Source organism: Phaseolus vulgaris, chromosome 9 (assembly GCF_000499845.2).
Source record: "Phaseolus vulgaris cultivar G19833 chromosome 9, P. vulgaris v2.0, whole genome shotgun sequence".
In the NCBI taxonomy this organism is placed as follows: domain Eukaryota; kingdom Viridiplantae; phylum Streptophyta; class Magnoliopsida; order Fabales; family Fabaceae; genus Phaseolus; species Phaseolus vulgaris.
This window is the reverse complement of record NC_023751.2, coordinates 2,381,850-2,397,785: the sequence shown is the minus strand read 5'-3', so window position 1 is coordinate 2,397,785 and position 15,936 is coordinate 2,381,850. Positions and strand designations below refer to the sequence as shown.

At 38.4% G+C, this 15,936-nt stretch overlaps 3 protein-coding genes across 4 annotated transcripts; 1 reads left to right on the top strand and 2 right to left on the bottom strand.

The window, feature by feature from the left end:
* Positions 1 to 40: 40 nt before the first annotated feature.
* On the bottom strand, positions 41 to 3,043 carry LOC137820637 (uncharacterized). Its single transcript, XM_068624812.1, has 3 exons — positions 2,335 to 3,043; positions 488 to 1,104; positions 41 to 82 (listed from the first exon to the last, which is right to left on the bottom strand). Exons 1-3 carry the CDS (start codon positions 3,041 to 3,043, stop codon positions 41 to 43), a joined length of 1,368 nt encoding a protein of 455 aa, XP_068480913.1.
* A 538-nt stretch (positions 3,044 to 3,581) lies between these two features.
* Positions 3,582 to 8,893, top strand: LOC137821636 (probable 1-acylglycerol-3-phosphate O-acyltransferase). 2 transcript variants are annotated; one of them, XM_068626319.1, is made up of 10 exons: positions 3,582 to 3,718; positions 3,880 to 4,040; positions 4,188 to 4,424; positions 4,741 to 4,787; positions 4,924 to 5,042; positions 5,130 to 5,290; positions 6,048 to 6,157; positions 6,234 to 6,333; positions 8,128 to 8,251; positions 8,592 to 8,893. In XM_068626319.1, the coding sequence occupies exons 2-10, from the start codon at positions 3,904 to 3,906 to the stop codon at positions 8,715 to 8,717; spliced, it is 1,161 nt and encodes a 386-aa protein (XP_068482420.1). In that variant the 5' UTR covers positions 3,582 to 3,718; positions 3,880 to 3,903; the 3' UTR covers positions 8,718 to 8,893. The 2 variants fall into 2 exon arrangements, with proteins under 2 accessions (XP_068482420.1, XP_068482419.1); XM_068626318.1 differs by lacking the exon at positions 3,582 to 3,718 and having other exon boundaries at positions 3,743 to 4,040.
* Positions 8,894 to 10,643: 1,750 nt separating this feature from the next.
* LOC137822355 (probable LRR receptor-like serine/threonine-protein kinase At4g36180) lies at positions 10,644 to 14,328 on the bottom strand. Its single transcript, XM_068627239.1, has one exon. It carries the CDS (start codon positions 14,123 to 14,125, stop codon positions 10,739 to 10,741), a length of 3,387 nt encoding a protein of 1,128 aa, XP_068483340.1. The 5' UTR covers positions 14,126 to 14,328; the 3' UTR covers positions 10,644 to 10,738.
* Between the last annotated feature and the right edge of the window lie 1,608 nt (positions 14,329 to 15,936).

The window sequence follows — 15,936 nt, the reverse complement described above, 5'->3', positions numbered from 1 at the left end:
TACTTGAGGCGGCCTAAATCTTTCATATGAAAGCATTGATTTAAGTAGCCTTTAAAACATTGGATGGCAGTACCATTATTCCCTGCAATCACAAGATCATCAACGTAGACTAACACAACCAACTGTATGTCATTATTATTGAGAGTAAACAAGGAATGATCCTTCGGGGATTGTTGGAAGCCGTAACGAGTGAGAGAAGAAGATAGTTTAGCAAACCAACACCTGGGGGCTGTCGGAGGCCATATAGAGACTTTTGAAGCTTGCACACTGCCCCTGGTTGAGATTCTTGGAAGCCAGGAGGGAGTTTCATATAAACCTCATCATCAAGATCACCATGGAGAAACGCATTGTGAACGTCCATCTGATGAAGCTCCCAATCTTTTGCGGCTGCTACTGCTAGAGTTGTGCGAATGGTTACCATCTTTACGACAGGAGAAAACGTCTCGTTGTAATCCAAACCCTCCACTTGATGATTGCCAAGAATTACCAATCGAGCCTTGAATCTTTCAATTGTTCCATCCGAGTTGTATTTGATTTTGTAGATCCATTTACACCCAAGTGCCTTCTTTCCAGGAGGGAGAGCGATGAGTTTCCAGGTGTCATTGAGTTCGAGAGCATGAATCTCCTGTGCCATAGCATCACGCCACCGGGGTTCTCGGACCCCTTGAGAAAAGAACAGGGGTTCCTGCTCGGTGTGTAAAGAGGCAAGAAAACTTTGATGATGTTTAGAAAAGGAATCACAATTCACAAAATCATGTATAGGATACGAAACACCTGAGGATTCTGTTGAAGGAGGTGACGGAACAGAGGGGCTTGACGGTATCGTGGTGGCTGCGACAAAATCGCGTAACCGTACGGAAGGCAGCTTCGCACGATGCCCTCGCCCAAGGGGAACCGCGGCCGTCAGCGGTGGTGAAGAAACCGACGGCGCCGTCTCCGTCGGACGCGGCGGTGGATCCGCGGGTAGCGTCGAGGCTTCTATGCACGGATCAGAGTCGTTGATAGTGTGGTCGAAGTCATCTGTGAGGGTAGCATCCTCCTTGGCTGGGATGGGAGATGCAATGGGTTGGTTGACGATGCATTCATCTAGGTTTGAGGAGGCAACTTCATGAAGAAAATGTGAGTCCGTTCCAGTTTCTAAAGAGTTGGCAATAATTGGGTTTTGCAATGGTGGTGCAGTGTCCATCTTTTTGGCTTCAAAATATGGAAATTTATTTTCGAAAAAATGTACATCACGAGAGACAAAGAAAGTTTCTGTTTCCAAATCAAATAATTTCCATCCTTTTTGGCCATATGGATACCCGACAAACACACATTTTCGGCTACGACTATCAAATTTATCCCGCTGTCTATTTTGATTATGAGCATAACATAATGAACCAAATACTCGTAAGTGCGCGTAACTGGGTACACATCCATGGATCACTTCATAAGGGGTTTTTCCTTCTAGAATGGAGGATGGTGTGAGATTGATTAAGTAGCCTGCAGTCAAAACGCATTCCCCCCAAAATTTAATGGGAAGATTGCCTTGAAACCGTAATGACCGAGCAACATTCAGAATATGCCGATGCTTGCGTTCGACGCGTCCATTTTGTTGCGGGGTCCCGACACAGGAAGTTTGGTGAAGGATACCTTGTTGAATGAAATATTGTTTTAGACACATGAATTCAGTTCCATTGTCAGAGCGAACCATTTTAACACATTTGTTGTATTGCCTCTCAACGAGTGTGAAATTTTTTTTCAAAGTCACTGATACCTTTGTTTTTTCTTTTAACAAATAGATCCAAACTGCCCGTGAACAATCATCCACAATTGTCAAAAAATATGAAGCACCACAGGATGAAGGAGTTTTATAAGGACCCCATAAGTCACAATGAATTAAATCAAAAATATTCAAAACTTGATGCGCACTTAAGAAAAACTTATCTCTCGTTTGTTTCGATTTTTCACAAACTTCACAAACTTTATTCAACTCATCACGAGTACATTTCCCACTTATATCAGGAAGCATTTGCACAATCTTAAATGACGGATGTCCTAATCTTTGGTGCCAAAGTGCTAGTTGATTTTCCATCTTGACATGACATGCTTGAGTCTTCCGTACCCCACGATACCAATAAAGCCCATCTTTCCGTTCACCTGCTCCAATCAGCGTCCTCGAAGTGCGGTCTTGTATAATACACAATTTATCAGTGAATGTTACAACACAATTTTCTTCATCCGTCAATTGAGGTACTGAAAGTAAATTGCATTTTAATTTGGGAACATAAAGGACATTTTTCAATTCAAGTCCTTCTTCAAGAGTCACTGTTCCCTGTTCGCAAGCTAGAATACGTTCACCATCGGGTAACCCCACGGGGCACCCTTGTATAGTTTCCTTTTCACTCAAATTTTCCAGTGACCCGGTCATATGGTTTGATGCCCCACTGTCAATAATCCACAAATCCCAAATGCTCTTACCAGTCATTTTCTCTGATTCATTTGATTTTTGTTTGCTGATCATATCAACCAGTACCTTCAATTGTTCATTGGTCAGACCTGCCATCTCAAGTTTCTTGTCGTCATTGTTGGCTTGACTGTTGCTTCCACTAGCGTGTGCCACATTTGCACGTGTCGGGTTACCTTTGTTTCGCATCCCTTGGCGTCCCTTGCCGTTCCATTTGCCTTCACTTTTTGGTTTGTCACCCCACCATTCGGGATATCCGATCAATTGGAAGCATCCCTTTATGTCGTGACCATTTTTACCGCAATGACTGCACGTCATTAATTTTTCTACCTTATCTCCACGCCCTTTTTCTTTGTAGTTGGCCTGCATCGCGAGACCCACGACCAACCCCCTTTCTTCCGTTGATTTGGCCATCATTCTCACTCTTTCTTCTTGTACCAACATAGCATATACGCGGTTCAGAGACGGCAATGGGTCTGAGGCCAGAATGTTTGATCTTACTGTCCCGTAGCTTGCGTCATCCAACCCATAAGGAGTTGATGAACCTTCTCCTCCTCCCTTCGTTTTTCCAACTGAGCACCAATCCCACACTTGCATCCACCACACGTACAAGATGGAATTTTGTCACTGTTAGCAAGCTCATCCCAAAGACCTCCAATTTTCCAAAGTAAGTTCCCACCACCATTCCCTCCTGCTTGCATCTTGACAAGTCCGACTTAGTTGTTGAATTCTAGGTCCATTCACGACCGAGAATCTTTCTTTAATGTCTTCCCACAAGTTATGTGCAGTCTCAGCATATGCTTATCTACCCTTAATTTTGGGTGACTTTTAGTTATATTTATCAAATAATTTCTCACAGATTTTGATTTTCTTAGACTCTTGTTCATGTATAGTAATACTAATACTTAAGTATATTTCTATAAAGAAGTTTTTTCAAGTGAAATTTTAATTGGATGGTTAAACAAATATTTTTTATTATTAATTTATGGTTAATTAAAAAAAAGAAAGACTATAAAACCTATTGTTAAAACTTAAAAGCACTACGGAAAATATGCTAGATGGCTAATACGAAAAAACACGAAATTAGAATAAATTTATTATTAAAAAAATTTAGAAAAGTTATATTAAGTATCATGATTTTTTAGTTTTGAATAAAATTTTGACGGAGGACTCTTTGGTCTATTGAATTGTAGTCAAAATGATATCGCGTTGTTCAACAGCATGCAGCATGATCATGGATGCGCGTCACTGCTCGCATAAGCAGTTCCTCCGGTATATTTCTTTAATGCTTATAAATAATTGTTTCATTCCGTTGCATTCTCACTTCGCATTCAAATACTTCGATTGATTACAATTCCGAATCTAAATCACTGTTGTTGCGTGCTGCGCAATCTGCCACCGTTCGTGAATTTTTCATCCAATCAATTTTGAAGGAATACCGCTGGAGATTCAGAATAATGTCCGAAACGATAAGAGAAAACGATGCCAGATTAACGTCCCAAACGTCGACAAGCTCCAGGTTCTGGCCTCGTTGGATTCCCACTTCCATTGATCATATCATCGCTGCCGAGAAGCGTCTTCTCTCCGTCGTCAAGTAACTAATTCTAAACCCTAGATTTCAAATAAATTTTCGGGGATTCTGTGTTAAAATTGAAAATTCTTTATTTATACACTGAGGTTTTGATGTGAGTTTGGCTATTGATTAATTTATGATGGTAATTAATTGTTTGGGTTTTGGCAGAACCGGTTATGTTCAAGAGCATGTTAACATAGGTTCTGGTCCTCCTGGTTCCAAAGTGAGATGGTTCCGTTCAGCTAGTAACGAGCCGCGGTTTATTCACACCGTCACGTTTGACAGTAAACCTGGTTCTCCTACGCTTGTGATGATTCATGGTTATGCTGCTTCCCAGGGGTTCTTCTTTCGCAATTTTGATGTGCTTGCCTCTCGATTTAGAGTCATTGTTATTGATCAACTTGGGTGAGTGAGTTGTGCTTTTCTTCATCATAATTTTGCCGCATTTTATTGTTGTCTCAAACTGCTTTTCTGGTCGGTCTTGTGCTCCATTTTATTCTGGAAAAGGATAAGTGGATTGGATATATAATAAAAAGATGGGTGCTCAGTCATCAATCTTGTTTGATCCCTTTAATAGGTCTGTTGCACTTCTCGAGATGGGCTACTTTTGTTTATTATGGTAACTGAGGGGAGAAGCAGTGTCAAACTTTGGCTTTCTAATTTGCCTTGTGCATATGATTGTGTCTTTCTTTCACTCCTAATTTTAAAACTTATTTTGCAGATGGGGTGGATCAAGCAGACCTGATTTTACATGCAAAAGCACTGAAGGTTAGTTAAGAGTTATGTTAAGAATGCAATGATACAGTTGGTTTGAGATTTGAATGAAGTTTTACAATGTTGTTCAACTTGGAAGTCGCTACTGTGACAACTTCTTAGAAATCATAATTGGTTGTTGATCATGCAGAAACTGAGGCATGGTTCATTGATTCTTTTGAGGAATGGAGAAAAGCCAAAAACTTGACCAATTTTATACTACTTGGACATTCTTTTGGTGGTTATGTTGCTTCTAAATATTCGCTCAAGGTGAATTTCTTCCCACATTGTACTGCACAACTTTTTTATTTTCTTTTGTTGATTGTTCTGATGCCTATTGCAATCATTTTAATATAGCACCCTGAACATGTACAACACTTGATTCTGGTTGGATCTGCTGGATTTTCATCAGACTCAGATGCAAAGTCTGAGCGGATTACAAGGTTTCGAGCAACATGGAAGGGAGCACTTTTGAATCATCTATGGGAATCTAATTTTACACCTCAAAAACTTGTCAGGTAAAACTACTATGTCTCTGTTATCTTATCTGTTAGTGCTTTGGGTGAAACAAGCTTGTGGTTGCAAGGGGTTGAATCTACTTGAAAGAAGAAATTTGATTTCTCTTTATGCCACATCTAACATTCAATCGGGTTAACTTTAATGCACTAGTTTTGTTTGTCACTTGGTTTATTTATAAAATTGGTACAAAAAATGACATATATACAGAATAGGAATCTAATTGAAATAGAAGGAATTTGGTTAAAGTGATCATTGGCTATATACAATTTGTTCGTTTTTAAATGGAATAACTTTCCGAGCAATTCAATTCTCTGGTACATGGATTAAATGCAGGATTGGATATCCAAATTATATAAATACACTTACTAGAAAAGAGGATAAACTCTTATACAATATAATGTTTAAATTCATTTTTTTTAATAAATTTAATAGAAAAGAATGTTACCAGAAAATAGAGAATATATTATTTTGTACAAAAATGATTGATTATATGTACATGTTTTGGATAAAATACTTCTTTCATTTTTTCATGACTTTTTCTTAATAAAACTTTGGATCACAATTGCATTCCAACAGCATTGTTATATATAATATATACATATACACACATATGTATAATCATTATTCTTTAATTTTTTTTGTCAACAAACATGAGAACGCATATTTCATACAATAAAGCATTAGTTTTCCCCAAGTTGAACATTTGATTTTATTAAGTTGTCTTTGTTTAATATCTTTCTTATATATATTTGGCAGAGGTTTAGGTCCTTGGGGTCCCAACATAGTTCGCAAGTATACAAGGGCTAGGTTTGGCACACATTCTACTGGGGAAATACTGACAGAAGAGGAATCAACATTGTTGACAGGTATTGCAAGATAATTCATTGAAACATGGAATAGATGTAAGAGTACATTCTAATTTTAGTCTTCTGTGCTTTGAAGATTATGTTTACCACACATTGGCGGCCAAAGCTAGTGGGGAGCTGTGCTTAAAATATATTTTTTCATTTGGAGCATTTGCCAGGATGCCCCTTCTTCTCAGGTTTGGTGATTATTCTCTTCCTATTGTTAAATTACAATCTGTCTTCAACTGATTCGTTTTTACTTTGTTATTGTACAACAATGTATTCAGATTTCTGATGTAGTCTTCTGTAAACTGGAGTTCAACAATCACATGTCATAATTAGAATAATTTTTTATTTATAATACAAAATCACATATACATCACTGTTTTTCTGAAACAAGTTTTTGGTTGTAAAACACTGCTTGAGACATCTTTAAGTCAGTTTCGTCCAAGGATGGGTGGACTCCTGACAGACATTTGAAAAAGTGTACTCACTCTTTTAAACTTAATTTTCTTTATGCAAATAGACACATTCATTTTAGTTCTGTTTTAATTAATCCTCCAACTTTACTCTCTCTGCAAATAAATTCCCTAGATTTTCATTTTGTCCTAATTAATCCTTTAGCTTTATTTGTTTTTATGCATAAACATCAATTTTAATTTCATCTCAATTCTTTTTTGAAGCTAAATGAATTATATTAAAAAGACAAGAAAAAGCTAAGCACAAGGTGTAACTAAGCCCCTGTAAAACAGAAATACAACCAAATTAGGAGATGCAAAAAACTCCCTGTCACCGATACAGCAAAAAATTATCTTAGCAAAGAGACCAGTGTGTACACCTCTACAATATATATTCCACCAGTTAATCAATCAAGAAAAATTAATACATGTATTCTACTGGATATCGGTGCCCTACAGTCAATGTCGTGTAATATATGGATGTGATTTCGAGTGCTTCCTTGAACTCTTGTGTGTTACATTCCAAAATCCTAAATTTAGAACCACCACTGCAGTTCAAATCTGCATGTTTTAAATATATCACCGACCACCATCCACATATCACCAAGAGCAATTTAAATAAATATTAACTAATATTGAGGTCTTGCAGAACACTCAATTACAACTTCCACTCCTATTCAACTATCATATCCACCATAGAGAGTTTATGAATAAACTACTTTAGATACTCAACTATTACTTAAAATACTCATCTCAATTAATCCTTAAACCTTACCCTTTCATGAGTAGTCTCTTGTACTAATTATTAAATTAGAGTTAAACTACTAACAAAGAATAAATCCTAACAATTTATTTATTTTAAGCCTCAATCATTTATTAGTTTTATTTTATAAATCATTTACCTAACATTAAAATATAATAAAAAATAGAATTAAAAATCAAATGGACTTTTTATTGTTTCTATTATTATTATGTTTTTCTAAATTTATATTTTATTATTTTTAATACATGAAAAAAAATGGATTGTAACAAAAAAGAAGATAATGATTAATGAATGATTGACATTCAACATAAATAATTTAACTCTAATTTGATATAGAGAACTGTTTGTGAAAAAAGATTAATTATAAAGATGAATTGGAATGAAAATAAATTTCAAGGTGTCTGTTTACTAAAACATACAAAAATTTGTTCAGAGAGACCATGAGGCAAACTTAAACTTTCTTTTGCAGATTTGGTGAATATACTAAATTTTAATGTCAATGCCATACGTGGCTTTAGTCTAATTCTTGTTAAGGCTACCTGATTTACTCGTTTACTTGAGGCACCACTTTTCTTGACTTCGTGTGCAATGTTTTATCGTTTTAATTTTATTTGTTTTTTCCTTTGATCACGTTAATTTTTTGGGTCACCTCTCACGTTCCTGAATGTAAAATATACATTCACGAATGAATGGAAGGTGGATCAGGAAATTAGTGAAGTGGAATAAATTAAAGTCTGTGTTTATCCTCCTCCATCGCTTTGGTCTTGTAGTGCCTCCAAGTGGAAGGTGCCCACCACTTTCATATATGGTTTCGAAGACTGGATGAATTATCAAGGTGCCCAAGAAGCTCGTAAGCTTATGAAGGTTCCATGCGAAATCATCAGGGTTCCTCAGGTATATCTTTTTTCCCATTTCTCCATATGCAGAGTTATTTTTTTATGAGATTAAATATGGTTTTAATCCTTTCAAATAATGGAATGTTCACTTGTAATCCTTCAAAAAATGATCATATTATTTTATGAAAATGTCATGTATGATAACAAAGCGACTAAAATAAGAGGTGAGACAAATTTTCGTGAAGAATAATCTGACGCATTTTATGAATGAGATATTATAATGAGAGGATTTTTTTTAGAGAGATTAAAAAGAATATCACCCTATTTGCAAATGGAATAAAAATATATTTAACCTTGTTTATATTATTCTGATTAAAAATAATAATTACTTGTTGCAGGGCGGACACTTTGTGTTCATTGACAACCCAACTGCCTTCCATTCAGCTGTTTTTTATGCTTGTCGAAGATTTTTTACACTTGATCCGGACAATGAACCTCTTCCTGAAGGTTTAACCTTGGCATAGTTTAGGTCTTATTGACAATCATTCCTATATGTGTATGTATTGTTTCACTGAAGTAGAATTTACAGAGACTAATTTATAATTGTAATTTCAACGGAAAAAAAAATAACTAGTTGTATTTTATTCTTTACTGAAATTTGTTCTATCAAAAGCTTCTTACCCATTATTTGATTGATCTATCATGTGAAGGCAAATTTAGGTTGTACTGTAATATGAGCAAATATTTTTCACTATAGAAAAAAAATATGTTCTGATGTATTGGATGATCCCCTCACACTCACTATTCTGAGTAGTTGCTGCCTGGTTAATAAGTTACAATTTTTTACCCTTTTTCGGTTTTTCTCCAACTCTGGTTGTAGTGAAGAGATGTCCCAATCAAGAAAGGATTGGTACTGCAGCACTGCTTACAGGTTCGAGAACAACTATTCAAGTTTAAGCAGCCTCTGAGGCACTTGTTTAACCGATGATGGATGGATGTATTTTAAACTCTCACTGAGATGATAATTGAGCTCGTTCAAATTAAAAAGACAATGTGAAAAACAATGACAGTCACATGCTTTCCCTGTACTATTCACCCGCATCTCTCCCGTGGACTGTCATAGAAGGGAAAATTGAAAAGGACCCATCGTTTGCTGCACTAAATACGCCGAGTGACTCTGAGTCTGGCAAGTGCAGAAGTGCATGAGCTTTTAAATTCCGGGTTTTTGGTTGTGGGCCATCCTTCTTTCTTACATATTCAAATGAATTCAACATTGACTGATGTTTTTGTTTTCCTTTCAGCCATGCACTGCAATGCAATGCAGACCTACACCATCCTATTTATTGTATCACACAAACAAACAACGTAACATCTTACCGTCTTTTCCAATTCAACTCTGTGCTTGGGAATTGGATTCCTTAACTGGGGTCCATCACACACATCATATTTTTCGTGCCAATATATAATTGCTTCACAAAATTAGTGAGGTTGCGACAATGCACTAGGAGGGTCCACGTTCTGCTCATAACTCCTCTCAAAATCATCGAATGTAGTATTTAGTCTTCTTTTCACCAAGATATAATAAGATGATGGTGACGTTATAATTATTACCATGGACCCCACTTGGCAGTTATTGTCATCATCAAATCTTAGTCGTTTCTATCTGGATTTTTCCTCTACACATATATTCTTCAAAACAACAAATAAAACTATAACTCCTTTCCCCGGTTAACAAAGTACTAATACATACACATGTAATGAACGATATAATTATGTTCAAAAGTACATGCTACAATAACATAATATACGAAAAAATTCAATAGAATCGATTCATTATAACATATATATATATATATATATATGATACTATTGTACTTGTGATTTGGAAGGCAGTGGAATCGCCATTGCGAGAGAAGCTCGAAAATGAACTTCACAAAGTGTTAGTGATACTGCTCCATTAAAATGTTGAGCCAAACGGTTGTATGTGCTGTTCTGACCCCTAATTCCTTATTCCATTTGACTCAAATAAAAACTTTGCACTTGAGTTTTTTTATGAAGTTTTTTCGTTCGCCAACCTTTATTATTATTATTTAAAGTTAAAAAAATATTATTAAAAACAAATGTAGAATGAAAGGAAATATCTGAAATCCGACATATTGAAACGTCTTATTCCCCTTTTTCGATGCGTCTGTCTGATCCATTCCAAGCTCCTCCATGTCATCATAACGGTAACTTTCCTGGATGCTCCTGACTCGACACGTGGGCACATGGCTTTGTGCGACGGCCATCATGGAGCTCCTCCTTTTGGCGGGAATCATTTGGTCCTTCTCTCGCACAAGCAATTTCGTAGTGAGCGTTATTTGACCACATGAAAACGGCGCCGTTCGTCAAAGCCGCACGGATTCTTCTTTTGGCGCAGCCAACAGTAGTAATAATAACAGCACTCCATAGAAGCCCCCTCCAAAATTTGGTTAATTTAATTGAATTCAGCAAAATAACAATACAAATTGTATACAAATTTAAAGCGAAGATGAACAATAAAAAATCAAGCAGGAGAAGGTAGTGTTGTGGGATCAGCTGATGATGGGATTTCCGGTCCGACCCGGCAACCTTGGAGCATGAAAGCAACGTCAGACATAGACGGTCGATCAAGAGGATCCGTTGCCGTGCATAGGAGACCCACTTTCACACCCAACAAAAACTCTTCCCATTCCGATGACTCTGGGTCCAGCTCAAGCAACCCTGGCTCCAACAACTCCGATATTTGGCCCCTCTGTAACTGCTTCTTCACCCACTTCACTATGTCCTCATCCTCCGTGAACATCACCGGTTTCTTCCCCGTTAGTATCTCCAACAACACTATCCCAAAGCTATAAACATCACCCTCCTTTGTAGCCACCCCACTCGATACAGCTTCTGCTGAAACATACCCTAAGGACCCCACTGGAGTCGACGACGACGATGCTTCTGCGGCTGCTGCTACTGTCAACCGCTCCAATCCAAATTCAGACAAATGGGCTTCAAAATCCGCATCAAAAAGAACATTTTGAGGCTTCACATCACCATGAACTATTGGCACCGAGTGCAAGAAAGCTAGCCCTCGAGCAATTCCCAGTGCAATGAGATGACGCATTGGCCAATTCAGCACATGACCATCTTGCTGAGACGCCTCTTGAAGCAGTGTGCCAAGGTTTCCATTGGGCATGTAGTCATACACAAGAAGTCTCACATCGGGTGGGCCTGCATAGTAACCACGCAGGACTGTTAAGTTTCGATGTTTCACTTTGCCCAGTGATTCTGCTTCCTTGCGGAAGTTAACCTCGTCTAAGAACCCATCAACGAAGCGACGAATTGAGAGAACCATTCCATCTTGGAAGGAGGCTTTAAACACCAGGCCATATCTTCCCCTGCTTAACACGTTCTCTTCATCGAAGTTTCTCGTCGCTTCCAATGTCTCCGCGTACGTGATCTTGTTGTTGAACATCACCAGCTTTGGTCCTCCGTTTTCCCCACTCCCTCTGCTACCTGCACTTGTTGAGGGGCTCCTTTTCTTCTCACCCGTCACCCCTTCTCGAAGCTTCTTCCGCCATCTCAACAGGCTGTAAACATACCCACAACAACACAACGCCAAAAGGCATAAACCACCCACTCCCACGCCTATCAACATTATTAGCCTTCTCTTCCTTCTCCTTCTCACCTTTGCACATTCTCTCTGCAACGGCTTCCCGCATAAACCTTGGTTCATTGAAAACACGGAAGGGTTATTGAATCTAACACCAAGCGTGTATGGAATCTCACCCTCAAGATTATTACTAGACACATTTAAATACTCCAACCCAGAAATGCTTGACAGTTCAACCGGAATTTTCCCTTTCAAAAGATTTGAAGAAAGATTCAACACGGTCAAATTAGACAGTTTTGACAAGGAACCTGGAATGTGACCCGTGAAGTGATTACCATCCAATAAGAGGGAACTCATGGCAGCACACTCTGATATCTCATTTGGGATATCACCTTTCAACCTATTGTGCCCCAAATTAAGCTCCTTTAAATGAGAGAGCCGAGAGATGTCACCCGGAATATTACCCTCTAAAAAATTTGATTGCAGCTGCAACACTTCAAGTTCCGAACAACCACCAATCTCGGGAGGTATTTCACCAGAAACACCATTGTGAGACAGTGAGAGAATCGTTAAAGAACTAAGGAACCCGTAAGTTATTGGAATGTCACCAACATATTCATTAGAGCTGAGATTAAGATACCGCAGACTAACTATGCTGCTGAACCCCTCGGGAACTTTACCCCTCAAACGATTCTCTTGAAATGCCACCACTTGCAGACTAGGCAACCCAAAAACCTCAAGGGGCAACTCACCCGAGAGATTCTGCTTGCTCAAATCCAGCACTGTTAGTCTCATTAAATTCCCCAACGAAGCAGGAACCCTTCCCGAAAACCCACACTGACTCAAATTAAGAACTTGCAAACCGGTCATGTCTCCAATATTAGACCAAACTTCACCCGAAAACTTGTTATTGCTTAGATTCAATTCACTCACGTTCCCCAGTTTCATGATCTCCTCAGGAACCACACCAGTCAACTCATTATCACTCAAATTAAGCGTTTCGAGCGCAGAAAGCATTCCAAAACTAGAAGGAACCGAACCAGTAAAAAAGTTACCGGCAAGAGAAAAGTACTTAAGGTTCCTCATTTCCCCGAGAAACTCAGGAATTAACCCGGAGAAGCGATTCCCCGCAAGATCAAAAACCTTTAACAACCTGCATTTCACAATGGTAGCCGGAACTCCACCGGATAACAAATTATTCACGACTTTAAACTCCTCCAACGCTACAAAGTTCCCAATATCAACTGGGAGAGGACCGGTAAAGAAGTTTCCAGAAAGGTCAAGAGCCTTCAACGACGTCGTCGCGCGGGTCAACCACGAGGGAAACTGCGCGTGAACAATGCGATTCTCTTTAACATCCAAAACCTCCAACACGCTGTCGCATTCCCCACTTTGCGGCGCAGAAAACCCCGTGAAGGAATTGAACCCGAGCTTCACGCTTCGCAGGTGCGCGTTGCAGAACACGGAGGTGGGGACCGAACCGGAAAACTGGTTCCGCGAAAGAGAAAGCACCTGAAGCTTCGGCATGGTTCCCAGGGTGGTAGGAAGAAGCCCGATGAGAGCGTTATCCTCTGCGGTGAGGTGCACCAGAGAGGAACAGTTCGCAATAGCTGAAGGTAGGGTTCCGTGAATGCTGTTGGAGTCCAACCAGAGATACTGAAGATTCTGCAGCGTTCCCATGGAGCCAGGTATTCCTCCAGTGAACCTGTTGTATGAGAGGTTGATGAGCTGGAGCTGAGATTTGGATGAGAAGTTGGCCGGAATGTCGCCGGCGAACGCGTTGTCGGAGAGGTCTAGGAAACGTAGGGAGGCGGAGAGGTGGTCGGGGATTTTTCCGGTGAAGAGATTGCGGGCGAGGTTGAGGATTTGGAGGTTGGTGAGGTTGAGAAGCGGCGGAGGAATGTGGCCGGAGAGGCGGTTGTTGTGGAGGTAAATGGCACGCAGGAAGAGGCATTGGGAGAGGGAGGGAGGGATGGAGGAGTTGAGATTGTTGGAGTGGAGGCTGAGTTTGCGGAGTTGGAGGAGATTAGAAAGGGAAGAAGCTATTTCACCGGCGAGCTGGAGACGGGGAAGACGGAGGTGGTGAACTCGGTTGTTGTGGCAGACAATGCCGCGCCAGTCGCAGGGTGCGGAGGGCGTGGAAGGGTCCCAACCGTCGAGGGAACCCAGAGGGTCATGGAGGTTGCGCTTGAATGCGGTTAAGGCTTGAATCTCTAACACAGTGGTGTTTTGCGCAGTGGTTGAGGTTATGGTAAAGATGGCGAAGAAAGCGACTAGTTTGAGGGTGAAAAATATAACCGTTGTTGCCATTTGGGTGTGAATGTGGTGTTGTTGATGGTATTGTGGCGGTGGTGAGGGTGGTGATGGTGAGAGGTTAAAGTGGGTTTTTAGCTTTAGGGGCTGACAGCATTTGTTTGATTGTGTACAGTTGAGAGTTTGAGAATGGAGAGAGGAGCGTTCCGAAGATGACAAGCGTTTATGTTATGCCTTTGCTCGCTGTTGCTATTTTTATTCCTTAAATGCTTTGTTTTTAAGGCTTTTGGGGGAAAGTGTGTGCTGCTTTTCGAATCATGGCCTCTCATGTGGTCCTTCCTCACACTCTTACCTTTCCATCTTACCCTTTACTTACATTTCTCTTCTTATTATTTAATATTTTTATTCTTGGAAACAAATCAACATCTATATTCTAAAGGTATAGATTATTTGACGTGGTAACATAGTGAGATTTTCTGCGCGAATTTTAAAATAGGATAAAAAATATATATTACGTCGATTCTTACTAACAATCGGTGTAATATATTTTTTTTACTCAAAATGACTTATTACTTCCGTTAAGTCATCTAACCGATATAATATATGATCTATATTTAAAAAAAATGATTTTTTAATGAAGAGTGGGTGGTCATAAATGTCACATAAGTAACTACTTACATACACATGGATAACCAGTTTTGTGTGCGTCACATAAGTAACCACTTACAGACATACAAATAACCAGTTTTGCGAGGAACTTGTTGCTGGGTAAAAAGTTATGATAGGGTTATTACACCGGTTAAGTCATCTAATCGATGTAATATATCGTTCTTATTAAAAAAATTGATTTTTTTTTCATGAAGGGTGGGTAACCATAAACGTCACATAAGTAACCACTTACAGACACACAAGTAACCAGTTTTGGTGTTGTGGAAGAACCTGTGGCTAGGTAACCAGTCCTCGTGATGAAAGGTCTTACACCAACGTTCTAATAACGTTCACACCGTTTTCAAACCCTACGTTCTCCCATTTTTTCTCTCCCAAAGCCACATCACCATCATGACATTTACAACAATGTCCTTACCACATCATCCATTAATTCCACGTTTGCAGCGTTAAAAGTCCGTAACTTGACAAAGGTGTTAACAAAACGTTTTCCAATAACTTATTCTCCTTTTCTCTTTTTATATTAATCATAAGAGAAATTAATGATACAAATATTTTTTTTTCACTTTTTGTAATTAATTTGAAAATAAAACAACTTATGCATTGATAGTATATCTTGTGCTAATACTATTATTCAAACACGTATAATCAAATATGATAAGTTTGTTAGTCTTTTCTAATAGTAGCACCTTGAAAATTATAACAGTCATAAAAATTAAGTCGTTGGCAGCATAAAATTGTATTAAATTATCGATATGTTGCCCTTAATTTTTAATTGAAAATATACTATTAAGAGGAAACTAATGTATGCTTTATCAAAAGTTGTAAATTTTAATAATTTTTTAAAATTTATGGGAAATGTTATCCAACGTTACTCTATATTTATTACATACATCGATGTAAGCTATAGTATTTCTTTTATTAATTAATAAAGAATGTATTTTGTTTACAAATACTAGTTAAAAAAGTTAAAGAATATAATTTCGATCATTTGAAATAGATATCGTGTAATTATCGCTTTTAACTAAAAACTTGTATAGATTATTGTATTTTTTTTTATATATAATCTACAAAGTATTTTAAAGCTAGCAACTAATGATTAGTGTATGCTGAGGGAACGTGACTTATACCATCTTAACATTATTTTAACAATGAATTAAAATAATTATTTAAAAGCTAATTACAGAGCTACAATAGAGAGA

What these genes read in the sequence shown, in the direction of transcription:
- LOC137822355 (XM_068627239.1), bottom strand. Translation starts at nt 14,125, where the DNA reads ATGGCAACAACGGTTATATTTTTCACCCTCAAACTAGTCGCTTTCTTC.
- LOC137820637 (XM_068624812.1), bottom strand. Translation starts at nt 3,043, where the DNA reads ATGCAAGTGTGGGATTGGTGCTCAGTTGGAAAAACGAAGGGAGGAGGA. An exon ending in GGGGTTACCCGATGGTGAAC is followed by an intron (nt 1,105 to 2,334) that starts GTATTCTAGCTT and finishes TTCTTCATGAAG; the next exon opens with TTGCCTCCTCAAACCTAGAT. An exon ending in AAAGATTCAAGGCTCGATTG is followed by an intron (nt 83 to 487) that starts GTAATTCTTGGC and finishes TTGTGATTGCAG; the next exon opens with GGAATAATGGTACTGCCATC.
- LOC137821636 (XM_068626319.1), top strand. Translation starts at nt 3,904, where the DNA reads ATGTCCGAAACGATAAGAGAAAACGATGCCAGATTAACGTCCCAAACG. An exon ending in ATTGTTATTGATCAACTTGG is followed by an intron (nt 4,425 to 4,740) that starts GTGAGTGAGTTG and finishes CTTATTTTGCAG; the next exon opens with ATGGGGTGGATCAAGCAGAC. An exon ending in AGGATGCCCCTTCTTCTCAG is followed by an intron (nt 6,334 to 8,127) that starts GTTTGGTGATTA and finishes TTGGTCTTGTAG; the next exon opens with TGCCTCCAAGTGGAAGGTGC.